The 13,946-nt window shown below is 41.5% G+C and overlaps 1 protein-coding gene across 5 annotated transcripts in view; it reads left to right on the forward strand.

The window, feature by feature from the left end:
- SLC25A13 (solute carrier family 25 member 13) overlaps nt 1-13,946 on the forward strand; it is a 186,707-nt gene that overhangs the window by 92,572 nt on the left and 80,189 nt on the right. For all 5 annotated transcript variants that reach the window (XM_040472601.1, XM_040472602.1, XM_040472604.1 and 2 more), the window contains one exon: nt 315-454. In XM_040472601.1, the coding sequence (XP_040328535.1) occupies nt 315-454 (140 nt within the window). The remainder of the gene's footprint in view (nt 1-314; nt 455-13,946) is intronic.

Consider the following 13,946-nt stretch of genomic DNA (forward strand, 5'->3'; position numbering starts at 1 on the left):
TATATGTGTTTATGTATATGTTTCCTGCCACTAAAGATTGAATTATATCCAGTGTGTCTAGAAAATCATATTTGTTGAAACAAAACATGTGATATGATGATGTTAGATTTAGCTTATTACTTGGGTTTGGTTTCCTACTGCCTTTTAAGCATCTGTGTGTGTGTGTGTGTGTGTGTGTGTGTGTGTGTGTGTGTGTGTCTTTTTTTTTCTCTTTATGCGTAGGATTGTTAATACCCTTTTAATACCCTTTTAATAACGGATTGTACAAGGATAAACCTCATTTGTTTCAATCAATCTTTCTTTTCTCTTTTCAGAGGACGTTAAGCAAGTTTTTGGACAGACCACAATTCATCAACATATTCCATTTAACTGGGATTCGGAATTTGTGCAACTACATTTTGGAAGAGAAAGAAAAAGACACCTGACGTATGCAGAATTCACTCAGTTTTTACTGGTGAGTGTAGCTCTTAGAGAGTAAATAAGTAAAACTGGGATCCTGGTTTACCTGAAAATTGCTAACCTGCCCAGACCATTCTTTTGGAAGTATTTGTTTATTAGTGTGTAGAAATGATAGGATTAGATGGGTTCGTATAGACTGGGTAGAACCCTTTCACATTGAAAAGGAATATTCACTGAGGCCCCAGGAAATCAAGTGATTTGCTGAAAAGCTACATAAATCAGGAGGGGGCAGAATTGGAACTTGAATTTTTGGCTTATGATTGGTTCCACTGCTATTTACCAATATTTTGTTTTTCCTTGAGAAATGAACATGTCACCATCAGCATCTAACTGCAGAATTATTTCTCTTGAGGCCTTTTATACACGAAGCATGGGGTCTGCAACCTGACTCCATATTGAAATTGCCTGGCGAGCTTTAAAAACTATTGTTATTTAGGTTCCCCACCTCTAGAGGTTAGATTTGATTGGGGAGGTGGGCGGGGAGAACCTAGGCATCGGGGTATTGAAAGCTTCACAGGTGCTTTTCATGTTTGAGGTGCCAAGTTTGAGAATCACTGTTCACTTTTGTCCTCATCCAGGGTTGAACTCTGGGAGTTGTTTACATTTCTGGGGTGCACCTTCCTTGGCCTAGTTCTTCACACCTTCCTCTTATCACCCCCACCCCCATTATGTTCACATCATTGAGCCACTGATGATGCCAATGGAAGAGTAGTAACAACATATGTTACAGTCTAGTTTTCTCCCTGAAGCATGCTTTGTTAATTATTTTAATTCTAATATTAACATTTAGTCACTAGAGGTCAAATCTGTGTGGTCTGTAGGCTATATGAGATACCACTCTTTCTTTCGGACTTCATGCATTTGTTTTATTTCTCTAACAATTAAATTTTATTTCTGTTTTATTAAATATAATTTTAAAAGATATATGTAAGGCCATTACTTTTGTGTGTTTATTTTTTTTATTTTTTTTTAAATTTTTTTTTTCAATGTTTATTTATTTTTGGGACAGAGAGAGACAGAGTATGAACGGGGGAGGGGCAGAGAGAGAGGGAGACACAGAATCGGAAACAGGCTCCAAGCTCTGAGCCATCAGCCCAGAGCCTGACGCGGGGCTCGAACTCACGGACCGCGAGATCGTGACCTGGCTGAAGTCGGACGCTCAACCGACTGCGCCACCCAGGCGCCCCGCTTTTCTGTGTTTAAATTCTGGGTCTTGAGGGAAGATTTACCAGGGAAATCACCTTTTATTCACTAGAAATGTCCTCAGGGAGTATCCTGATGCTCCTGTTCTTTTGTGTGCCCACAACTTTGCCAGAGCCTTCTGAGAAATGGTTGGAAAGTGGAGTGGGGTGGGTATGGAGGGCACAAGAACACACACCTGTCCCATATGCTGTATTGTGTAGGCAGTTAGCATTTTGTGGTATCTACACCTAGGCACCAGCATATGTAATAGGTGGACTTTAATAGGTACTTCTCTTTTTGACTTTTAAAGGTATTGTTATGATATATAAAATTTGTCATTCTATTTTGTTTGCTTTTATTTTCCCAGCCTTAAAACAAGATATTTTAAGCATACCTTTGTATTTTTATTTTAAATGTTAATGTCTACGAATCCCCATTTTCAGTTCTATATAAACACAAACCTACTTAAATAACTCAGGAGGAGCATGGAATGTGAGTTGTTGGATTTTGCTGTTGTTTACACAAGACATTGGCGCGCAGTAGGAGGTGGTATTCATTCTGATGAGGAATAATTACAATAATGCTATTGAGACAAATGCCTCAAATTGACTTTATGGAACACAGCCTAATTAACTTTTAGCCTTAATGGGATGTTAGCAATAGTAAGGATGATCATGTTTCCCTTTTAAGCAGGTATCAATTATGCTGAATTGAGTCGGCTATAAGCCACTCCAGCGGCTTCTAGGCCTTCTTCAAGATATGGAGAAGCCAGAGTCAAAGATTAGATGACTCAAGGATTACTGATTGTTTCTAGCTACAACTTGTATGGCATTCACTTACATTTGACTCCTTTTTACAACGGTAAATGGAAAAACATCCCACAATCCTGCATGGGATGATTTTGATTTTGTAGCCCGAATACAAGTGCTTGCTGAACATACATTAGGTTCAAATGGTAATGGTGGATAATTATCTGTTAGGGCCTTGCCTTTGTGTTCCACTCTAGGTCCACATTTAAAGGAATTAATGGATGTATCATGGTAGACTTTATGTGAATGTCAGTGAAATAGCCAGTTTTGACGTCTACTGTAGGGTCACCCCTTCTCGCCACCCAACCCACCCACTCAGATGTTTTGTCTGCTTCCTTTGAACTCTTTTCTGAATGCAGCTATAGCTTCAAACCTCTACTTCAAATGCTTTGTTTGCTTCCTTTGGGCTCTTTTTTCTAGGCAGGAACTTCTTAAAGATATGAGAGAGCTTAATCTCCTATATATTTTGGGCTCTTGCTTTGTCAAGCATGCACCCGCCTTTCTGCTCTAGGGCAGGGCTCACAAATAGGCACCAGCTCCCTGGCTGGCGCCAGGGCTGTGAAAGCAGATGCTTGGCCGCTTAAGACGTGAAAGGGCTGCCACCGTGCATGCTGCTACCTGTCACCTGACGAGGAAGAGGAGCGGCCATAGGGACAGCTGAGAAGTGTTTGTGTTTTCAGGGAGGCTTAGTGGTATGTAGAGAAAACACTGTTCAATCCCACAGAAGGTCTTAGACGGGAATTCGGGTTGGTTCCAGCCAACTCAAGTCTCACGTGCGTGAGTTACCTCTGCTTTATGTGTGTACACCTGTTTGTGACTGGTGAGCAGAGCCATTGTCTGCAAGGTCAGGTTTCTCTTTTCTTCATTTAATAAATGTTTTACTGTATCTAAGCAAGTGTGTGTTATAAGCCACCATGTGGCTGTGAGGACTTCCTGTATTCACGTGTTTGTCTGCATACTATGTGGACAGGCTGTGTGCTCACCGAGGTGGTGCTGCTCATGGGCATGGCCTGAATGCTGTGTTCTGTGCTTTGGTTTTAAATTAGTGAAGTGGTGAATCAGTTTGGTACTCTTTGAGCAAAATTTGCCTTGCTTCTACTTTACATGTAAATGATAGTGTTTTGGCAAGAAGCAGGGATTCAAAGCCTCTTTATCCTAGAGTCTTGTTCCTGGCTAAGAGGGATTTCAGAAACGAGGGGACCACAGTCCTTTTGCCCCGTTATTGACACTATTGTATTTACGGCTGCTGTTCATCTCCTGGTCTGTCGTCTACCCTTAACTGCGTGAGTGATGGTGTATATGTGTAAATGTGAGTACGGTTTTATACGTGGGTATGTGTATGTGTATTTTTTAAAAATTATAAATGTTTCCACATCCCTCTATTCTTAGTTCTAATTTTATGTTTGCCAGTTGAAAAATAGATTTTAATATGCTGAATTTTTCAGAAAACGATTTGGAGAAATATTCTTCTATGCCTGATGGAACTCCTGTTCATTAGTGGTATTAACTTTAACTCTCTGTCCTATGCAAGTATTTCTCGTACTGTGATTATTACTTCCTTGGTTGGGATAAACCACCCAACTGAGCAAATGTTTGCTGAACATGCAAGCTTTGTTGAGAGGCCTTGTGCACAGAAAGGGCCAAGAAAGAGGTGCAGAGATAACAACTTCTTGGATACTTGCAGTGCACAGGTCTAGGGGTTGCTCTGTGCTTATCCGTCCCAGGGGCTCAGAAGGAACAACTGCAGGCAGGTGTGCACGGCCTACAAGACCACTCTCTTGCAGCAAAAACCCTTGGGAAGGATTTTCAGTTAGAAAGCCGAAACCGACATTCAGGGTGTGGTTAGGGTAGCCGTCCAAAGCACAAACGCAAGAGCCAAATATACCTAGTTAAGGGCCCCATTTTCCAGATGAGAAACTAAGGCCTTTCACTTTAGAGTCTCTTTGCAGTATCTCATTTATGATTTTGATTTGCATTTCCCTGATGACTAATGATGTTGAGCATGTTTTTATGTGCTTATTGGCCATTCGTTATCTTTGAACACATGTCTATTCAAATCCATCTCCAGTTTTTTACTGGGTGGACATTGGAGGCAAATGTGAGGACAGAGTGAAAGGCCTCTTCAACTTTTCTGCCAAATTCTTCTGTAGAGTTGGTACTGAGATTCACTCTGGAAAATAGAAGTAATAGTAGTAACAATCTTTATAATTTGCAAAGTGCTTTTAAATATTCTATTTCTGATAATAGCATCCCAAAACCCTGAGAGGTAATTATCATTATCCCCTATTATATGCAAAAGAATAAACGGACTCTAGGTAAAAGTTTGCATTTACAGGTAATTTTCTGGGGAAAATGCTCCTGGCTTTCATTGGGTTCCCAAAGGAGTACCCCAAAAGAGTACACAGAAACTATTCTAGAGGTAAGTTTCTTCCATAAGATCATACACATGTGAGGGATTCAAAAGTACTGTGCTGTTGCCATTTTATTCCATTGTCTCCAGGGCCTGGGCTATGAAGAGTTAGTTTCTGTTCTTGGAAGGGACTGTGCTTCTGAATGGGGGAGTACAGCCATGCCTTGCTGGACACTGAGCATTCCTGACACCTACCCCTTCAGATATGATTACAAAAAGACCCTTAGTAGGGGTGTGTGTTACTGTCATTTCCAGTGACTTTTTGATGATTTGAAAAATTTTGTTTTCTCTAACATTTATTTATTATTGAGAGACAGGGAGACACAGAGCGTGAGGAGGGGAGGAGTAGAGAGAGGGGGAAAGACAGAATCAGAAGCAGGCTCCAGGCTCTGAGTTGTCAGCACAGAGCCCGACACAGGGCTTGAACTCACAAACTGCAAGATCATGACCTGAGCCAAAGTCGGTCGCCCAACCAACTGAGCCACCCAGGCGTCCCTTGATGATGTTTTATAGTCATATATTTCACATATAATGATAATAATTTTATTTATTTTTTTTTTTTTAATTTTTTTTTTCAACGTTTATTTATTTTTGGGACAGACAGAGACAGAGCATGAACGGGGGAGGGGCAGAGAGAGAGGGAGACACAGAATCGGAAACAGGCTCCAGGCTCTGAGCCATCAGCCCAGAGCCCGACGCGGGGCTCGAACTCACGGACCGCGAGATCGTGACCTGGCTGAAGTCGGACGCTTAACTGACTGCGCCACCCAGGCGCCCCGATAATAATTTTAAAATAATGTCCACGTAGGAGAGTCTAGCTGCTCCAGATTCAGAACAGAAAAGTCTAGGATTGCTATCAAATGTAATATATGTCTTAACTAGAAATCTGTTGTTCTTAACTGACTCTTTCATAGCATTTTCTGGCTTAGAAAGTGCTTTTACTTGTATTCATCTTTACAGTCATCTTAAATGTTAAGCATTTCCTATTGTTTCTGTATGAAAGATGAGCACACAGAGGCTTGGAGTAATTTTCTGGACTTGTTCAAGGTGAGATAGGTGAAACTGAAGTTGATGTTAGTTTTCCTAAATGTCTAGCAATGTTTTTCAAATTTTGTGTAAAATTTTTCCAAAGTGATTATTTTATTTTTAAGTTTATGTATTTATTTATTTATTTATTTAGAGAGAGAGAGAGAGAGTGCGCACATGTGAGTGAGCTGGAGAGGGGTAGACAGAGCTGGGGAGAGAGAATCCCAAGCAGGCTACTCACCATCAGTGCAGAGCCCGGTGCAGGACTCCATCTCACAACCATGAGAACATGACCTGAGCTGAAACAAGAGTCGGATATTTACCCGACTGAGCCACCCAGGTGCACCCCGAGGTGATTATTTTAAAAAGTAGAGTCCTTGGTCTCTCTGCCCATCAAGGGTCTGATTCAATAGGTCTGGATAGGGCCTAACAAATAACCTTTCAGATAAGCATCCTGAATTGTGCAAGGGCCATACATTGACAAACTGGTCTGGACTATAAAATCCTTACTATTTAAAAGCATACAGAATCAGGTCTTCACATTTTCATCCCAGTATCCATAAGAAGATTAGACAGGTAAATATGATCAGATTTATGTTTCAGAAAGATCACCCTGGCTGTTGTGTGGAAAATCCAATGGAGAGGGATCTCACTGAGGACAGGAGGACCTGTAGGTCACTTTCTAATCCAAGAGAGAAACAACAGTGGCCTGGGTTGGATGGTAATGGTGGTGAATCAAAGCCAGTGGATTTAAGAGAAGTTGAGGGATAGGCCTGATCAGGCTTGGTGATTTAGTAGCATGGAGACAGTTCAGGATAATATAAAACTCACAGTTCACACCTTTTTTTAGGTGAGTTTTAGGCTTGGGCAAGTGGAAGGATGGTGATGGTTTACCGAAATGCAGAGCATGGAGGAAGCAGTCTTCACGAGGGGCTGCAGACCAGTGCATTGCTTATAATCACTGTTCACCTGTGTGTGGCTGGATTGTCTCCAGCTCTTCTCCTTAATTCCTTGGAATTAAGATAATACTCTAGGAGGCCCACCTATGGGCCCACAGACTTGGGCATTTCTAAGAAATTTTGTTCCCCATTTTATGGAGCCAGGAAATTTCTTCTGTTTCCAAAGGCCTTCTTCCTCTTGCTCTAGGAGAAGGAATTCTCAAGAAATCAGCAATGCTCTGAATTGAAGAGGCCAGGTTTTGAAGTTTGGGTTGCTTTAGTTTCCCAAGAAAACAGGATTGCTATCTTGGGAGGGGATGGGGCTATAAATGTCTTTTCCTCAAACAGAGCTTAAGAATTACGTTGCCTGACCCAGTGGAGAGCCCTGAACACAAAGGTGTGGGTGCTTTACCATAACTCTTTATTCAGGTCCCCCTATTGTCAGAAGGGGATGATGGAACGCGGGGAGGTGAATGCTAGTTGATAGAGCTGGGAGTAGCACCTGGGAATCAGCACTGTGTCTCATGCCCTAGACTGGACACACACACTGGTAAGGGCTCTTGTCACATCTCGAGTTTCATGGCAGTCCCATTGGATGCTAAAGCATATTCATGCTAAAAATGCAACCGAACAACTTTTGTTCTTTTTGTTAAGTGAAATTGACCATTATTTTAGCCTGTGAGTCAGCGTGGCCTACAGATCCAGCCTAGTCTTTTCTGTATGAAATGGACATTTTGGTTATTCAGATCTTGAGCCCTAGAGAGTAGAGCTCTGCGAGTCCGCTGTTCCCAGGTGCTGGTGGTTGTCCCATGTCCCTCCAGGGGTCAGAGATTCACTAATTAGCTGTCGTCTAGGCCTTACAGTCACCATCACTTACGGTTTGCTGCTCTATTTGCTGTGGCATCCTGGTAGAAGGCAACACTTTGAACACAAAAAACAAAGTGTTCCCCATCACCACCAAACAAAAGGAGACATAACCTTCAACCATGGCAACATCAAATTCTCAAGTTTTGGAATTGATAGAACACTTCGAGTGTGAACAAAAAACAATCACTAGTAGTGGAACTCACTAAAGCCACAATTGTTTAAGCAGGTTAGTGGACAATAACAAAGTCATTGTTTAGGACTGAGAAAGCCAAGTGATTTGTACCTCCCTTTTGTCCCTCACTTTGCCATCTGTATTAGTTAAAATATCTAGACCATGGATCTTTAGTAGTCAGAGACCATGATTATATCTGCCTTTTTAACATGTGAGTGCTTTTTATGTTGATCTTTAAGTTGGACCAGATGGGGTCTGCAGTACAGCTTCGGTACTGTTTCCTAAATACAGCATCAACTTAATATTTCAAAATGAAATAATGAGTAAAAGTAGCTAATGTTGTTTGCCCTCAGCTCTTCCAGGAGATTAGATTCTATTTTGCATTCAGTTGGAAGCCATTGCCGGTTTGGTGATGGGTGACCAGAGATGTGGTAACATCCCAGTCAGTCGGAGAATTAGATGCAGGGCACATTTCATTCACATCGCACTTGCCCCTCTCCGGGCAAAGGAAATCAGAATTCATTGTGCTGTTGTGCCCATGGTGTTCGCCAGCTTGCTGTTTTGTTGAGTAGCCTGGTGTGCAGGCTTTTACAGTAGCATCCTGGTAAAAATGAGCACTCTGTACAGCATCTCCCCAGCTGCTACCCACTGTGAAGTTTAACATTAAATCAGAAGAGCAAGGAAATCGAGATGAAAACGTCTGTACTTGGTTTCTGTGGAGGTGTTGCTGCGCATGTGGTGCCACAGGCAACAACGCTTCCAAAGACTGTTTTAATTAAAAGCCCCACCCAGTGAATTGGGGGTCAGATTTCACCCTGAATTCTGCAAGTCTGACTGCATGGGTGGGATATGGGGGGCACAGAATTTGGAACTATTCACAGTGTGGGAACTGCTCATCTCTCTACCTGTTCTTTTGCAAGGTCTCTTTTTAACTCTGTTTAATATGTGGATCTTTATTTTAACTAGACTTTCCCCTCCAAATTCTCATAGGATTATGAAAATGAAGTGCACGCTTATATGTTCGACAGTTTACAAGTTCTGATACTCAATGTAATACAGAATTTATTTGAAGTAGGATTAACTGTGATACCATATTTTTAAAGCAAACCTTTATTCATTTTGTTTCTTGTTTTCATAAAGAATTACCTGCATTTTCTCTGGAATTCTTCTACCCACCCCCACTCCTAAACAAGAATTCTTTTGCGTCATGTCCTTATTGATAACACCCTGCTTTTTATTAAAGTTTTAGATATTTTTTTTCTTAAATTTCAAAACTGTACAAAACATAAAACATGCAAACTAGCCAGGGGTCTTTTTTCTTGTTTTGGTGTTCTTGGCTTTGTAATATAAATCATCTGGATCTGCTTGCTTGTTTTGAAGGTCTGTTGGTCTGTTTTTTGTTGTTGTTTTGTTTTGTTTTTGTTCTGATAAATTATCCTCAGGCTGAAGCACAAAACTTGCATGTCTGAATAGAGGTGGAGAGAATTTTTGCATTCAAAATATACCCACCTGAAAAAATTGGAGATTATTAAGGAAATGACAGGCCTGGAACTATTAGAAGCATGAATGTTAGACCTGAAGTGGCGTAACCCCCTCTATATGTTTATTTCTGTACAGCTAGCAATTTTGAAGAGTTTGATTTTTTTCTTTCCCTCCAGCAATCTGAATGGGTGTGTTGAAGTGGGTGGAAACTGCGGCAGTAAAAGCCTATTCCGTTAATCATCACGCACCAGAATAGCGGGAACAGAAAACCGTTCCCTGGCAAATAAGAAAGAGAAATTGGGCCTCCTTTCACGTGCTTGAGCAGAACTGCATTCGAGATAGCTGTGCTGCTCCTTGCTCGGCGACCTTCCGGCCTCAGGTGAAGGACGGCCCTTTCTCCTTGGTCCCCGCCGTCCCCGTCAAAAGCACTTCGCGGGCACCCTGTGCCTGGCACCCATGGCTGTGCTGTCTTCCCAGCTCTCTGGCTTTCCCACAAGGTCACAGGCCCTCTGGTTTGTTGTCTGTACTCCCTTTTTTAGATATCAGTTCCATTTTTTGTCATCTGTCTGCTCTGTGTCATATTTGTGTCATATGTACTGTGGGGTGACCTCATCTGTTTTCTGCAACTGTTATTTCTTTCTTCTGGTGTTTGGGAGGCTTCCCCCTAAAGGGAACAGGCAGTCCGTGTAGGTTAACAGGTTAAGATTGTGGGCCCACAGCCAGATCGTGCAGGTGCCACTCCAGTTTCATTCTCAGCATCCTCTGACTCTCAGCTGCTCTTTTCCTCATTTTCCCATCCACAAAATGGAGATGATGGTAGGGCCCACCTTGCAAGGCTACTGGGAGGATTCAGAGAGATGAAACAGGAAACACAGTAGTCCCTGGAGCAAAACACACTCTTAATAACACTTAGTAAATGTTAACTTTTGGCTTTCTTCCCCCTGGAATCCTCCTATCTACATTTCCCAAATTTACATTTCTGTCTGTATCTCTAGCTTTCTTTTGTTTATAGCTCAACTTTTTTATTTTTTTATTTTTTATTTTTGAGAGAGAGAGAGAGAGAGAGAGAGAGAGAGAGAGACAGTACAACAGGGGAGGGTCAGAGAGAGAGGGGGACACAGAATCCGAAGCAGGCTCCAGGAGTTGAGCTGTCAGCACAGAGCCCGACATGGGGCTCGAACCCACGAACCGGGAGATCATGACCTGAGCCGAAGTTGAGACGCTTAACCACTGAGCCACCCAGGAGCCCCTGTAGCTCAACTTCTGTGTATAACTTAAACTCATCTGCTTCACGTTTCTCATTGTGGTCAACTACCTCGTCTTTTTCCTTAGGTGTTTTCCTTTATGGTTGATTTTTCTATCTCCCTCATCATCCAGGATGAGAATTCTTTGAGATCTCTCTTGCTCCATTTTTATATACAAATCCTCACCAAAACAGATTTTCTTAAAATCTCTTTTTCAGTTATCTGTTACAGTGCTCTTACATTATGATTTTACCCAAGGCAGCATATAAGCTAGTGGTTAGAAATCTCATTTTTGGAATCAGAAGGTATCTCGGCATAGATCCCGGCCTGCCGCTTCCTAGCTGTGAGACCTTGGACTTGTTAATTAACCTCTCAGAGCTTCAGCGGCCTCTCTGTGAAATGAAGATAGTATCACTTCAGTGAATTATTGTGAGGCTTAAATGAAGTACATTTTTTAAGTTCTTGGCATGCCCCTGGCCAATAGTAAGTGCTTAGGCATTCAGCTATTACCACTATTCTCCACTGTAGCTGGTCTTCATCTCTCTGTTTTTATGGACAGTTCAGAATGACTCAACAGAACCACTGTTCCTTACTAGGGGATTTTTTGAAGGACTCAAAGAACTTATACTGAAAGGGTCTTTAGAGGATTTTAAACCATTCACCTTGACAAAAATCAAAGGTACCACTTAGTTAGTGGCTGTCATGCATGATGTGTGGTTTTTACAACCCTGTGTGTAGATACTGCAGGGGCTCTAAGATACATACACCCCTAATCCTCCTAGGAGTGTCATGATTGATATTTGAGCTCTTTTCATTCCTGCTCTGAACTTCAGATTTTTGTCATCGTAACATATTGCTTCCATAACTCCTTCACTTAAAATAAATAACATAAATTCCTTGACGTATGTTCCCCAGCCTGTAGTTGGACAGATATTGCCAGTGATTGGAAACGTGCTACTTTATAGTGTAGCCCATTTCATTGCTGAACAGCTGGACAGATTAAATACTTTTGTGTTTTGTGCTAAAATCTGATCCCTATGTATTTTTTTCTCTGTTCATTTTTTTTTTTTTTTTAAAGAAATACAGAGAGCCAGTCTGACTTTTTTCTTTTACCTGATGGTCCTTTAACCTTTAAATATTTGAGTCTAACTCTTGGTTCTCTCATTGTTCTCTACTCCTCTGCTCATTTTGGAAATGACCACAATTTTACATGTGCCCTGCCCCGTGCATACCAAATACTCTGTGTCTCACTTTTATCCCCCTGGGTTCAGATCTGGGAACCATCAGGGTCTTGGATCTACATGTATGCGTTAGGTTTTCTTTAAATAGCTTTAGAGGTGTCAGTGAAAAGCTTTGATTTTAAGTCACTCTGCCATCAATAGTAAGCCTGAATATTTATTTCAAAAGTCATTCATTCTCGTGTTAAGTATTTACAGAGTTTCTTTCTGTTGGCTCCCACAGGCCTCCTTATTTGTCTTTCTCTTCCACAGTCTCTTGCGGTTGTGAGTAGGTGAATAAGGCCAGGAGAAGAAGGCCTTTAGATTTGGTTCCCCTTCTCCACGGTCTCTGCTGTTGGGAAAACAATCCTAGCACTCTGCGCACACAGAAGACTTTTTCCTTAATGAAAAAGTCTCAGAGATGTTATTGTTTTCTCATGAAAGCTGGCAATGAAAAATCTAGAGCATCAAGAATAATTTAAAAGCAAACTAGATTTTTGTCTTTTCGTAGTTATTAAGATTCCTGTCAGATGTATTTTGTAGTTAGATTCCTGACAGCAGCATTATTCAGGCTCCCCAGGTGGTGTGTTGGGGTGTCGGGAGCATTGTCAGCGGGCACAACTGCTTGGGTTTGCATTCCACCTTCACTGCTTCCGGTAAGACCTCAGTTTCCTCAGCTGCCACGATGAAGTTCATAAATACTGCCCATCTCCTAGGGTTGCTGTGAGCAGTGAGTTTATTACTGTCAAATGCTTTAGAACAGCATCTGGTGCATAATATTTTTTTTTCAATATATGAAATTTGTTGTCAAATTGGTTTCCATACAACACCCAGTGCTCATCCCAAAAGGTGCCCTCCTCAATACCCATCACCCACCCCCCATCAACCCTCAGTTTGTTCTTAGTTTTTAAGAGTCTGTTATGCTTTGGCTCTCTCCCACTCTAACCTCTTTTTTTTTTTTTCCTACCCCTCCCCCAGGGGTTTCTGTTAAGTTTCTCAGGATCCACATAAGAGTGAAACCATATGGTATCTGTCTTTCTCTGTATGGCTTATTTCACTTAGCATAACACTCTCCACTTCCATCTACATTGCTACAAAAGGCCATATCTCATTCTTTCTCATTGCCACATAGTATTCCATTGTGTATATAAACCACAGTTTCTTTATCCATTCATCAGTTGATGGACATTTAGGCTCTTTCCATAATTTGGCTATTGTTGAGAGTGCTGCTATAAACATTGGGGTACAAGTGCCTCTATGCATCAGCACTCCTCTATCCCTTGGGTAAATTCCTAGCAGTGCTATTGCTGGGTCATAGGGTAGGTCTATTTTTAATTTTTTGAGGAACCTCCACACTGTTTTCCAGAGTGGCTGTGGTGCATAATATATGTTCACTAAATGCTATTAACATGGTTGTTATATTGGCTGAGGTCATAGCTTCATTTCTTCACCCAGGAGAAGAAATAGTCACAACATAAACAGATGTCCTTCACAAGACAACCCACATCTTCTGTAGGCTGCTTTTAGTTTGAAGAAACACTTAGCTAAATGTTTTCACTATATCCTACTATTTAGAGAACTGTGTACAGTTAGCTTCTTGCTTTTCATGGAATTTATGATGTCCTCGGTCTTTCAGAGCTGTTGGAAATGTATTCTAAAGTTGTTCATTAGAGTTCAGAGTGTGTTCATGTTCTGTGATCAAGGGATCCCTGCTAGTAAATGCGTAATCCCAAAGTGTAGGCACGGAAATGGGTAGTGACACCATCCTCACTACATACAGATGCACTCCCTGTTCTACCACATGAGCATCCACCTCCACTGTGATGTCTGTTCCCCACTTTGAAATTTCGAGCAGGTTGGTCTTGGTCTAAGTTCTAAGGAAATGATGTGGCTAGGAATTCTGAGAAATGGGGTGGTCAGGGAAAGGGATGCCATTTTTGGTGTCATGGTCTGAGGATCCCTAAGACTAGTTGAGTTATAAACTAGGGGAAATGATAAATAACTGAACATACCTTCTGCCGTTATTGAGAGTAATCTTGCCTTACAATAGCTTTAGCAGTGGTCTGGCAATTCAAAGGAGACTGTTCATTTACTTCCAATTGAATACATACTGTGGTCATTTTTCACTACAGGGTGTTTA

The sequence above is a fragment of the Herpailurus yagouaroundi genome, unplaced genomic scaffold, assembly GCF_014898765.1.
Source record: "Herpailurus yagouaroundi ecotype Mexico unplaced genomic scaffold, PumYag 100, whole genome shotgun sequence".
NCBI lineage: Eukaryota > Metazoa > Chordata > Mammalia > Carnivora > Felidae > Herpailurus > Herpailurus yagouaroundi.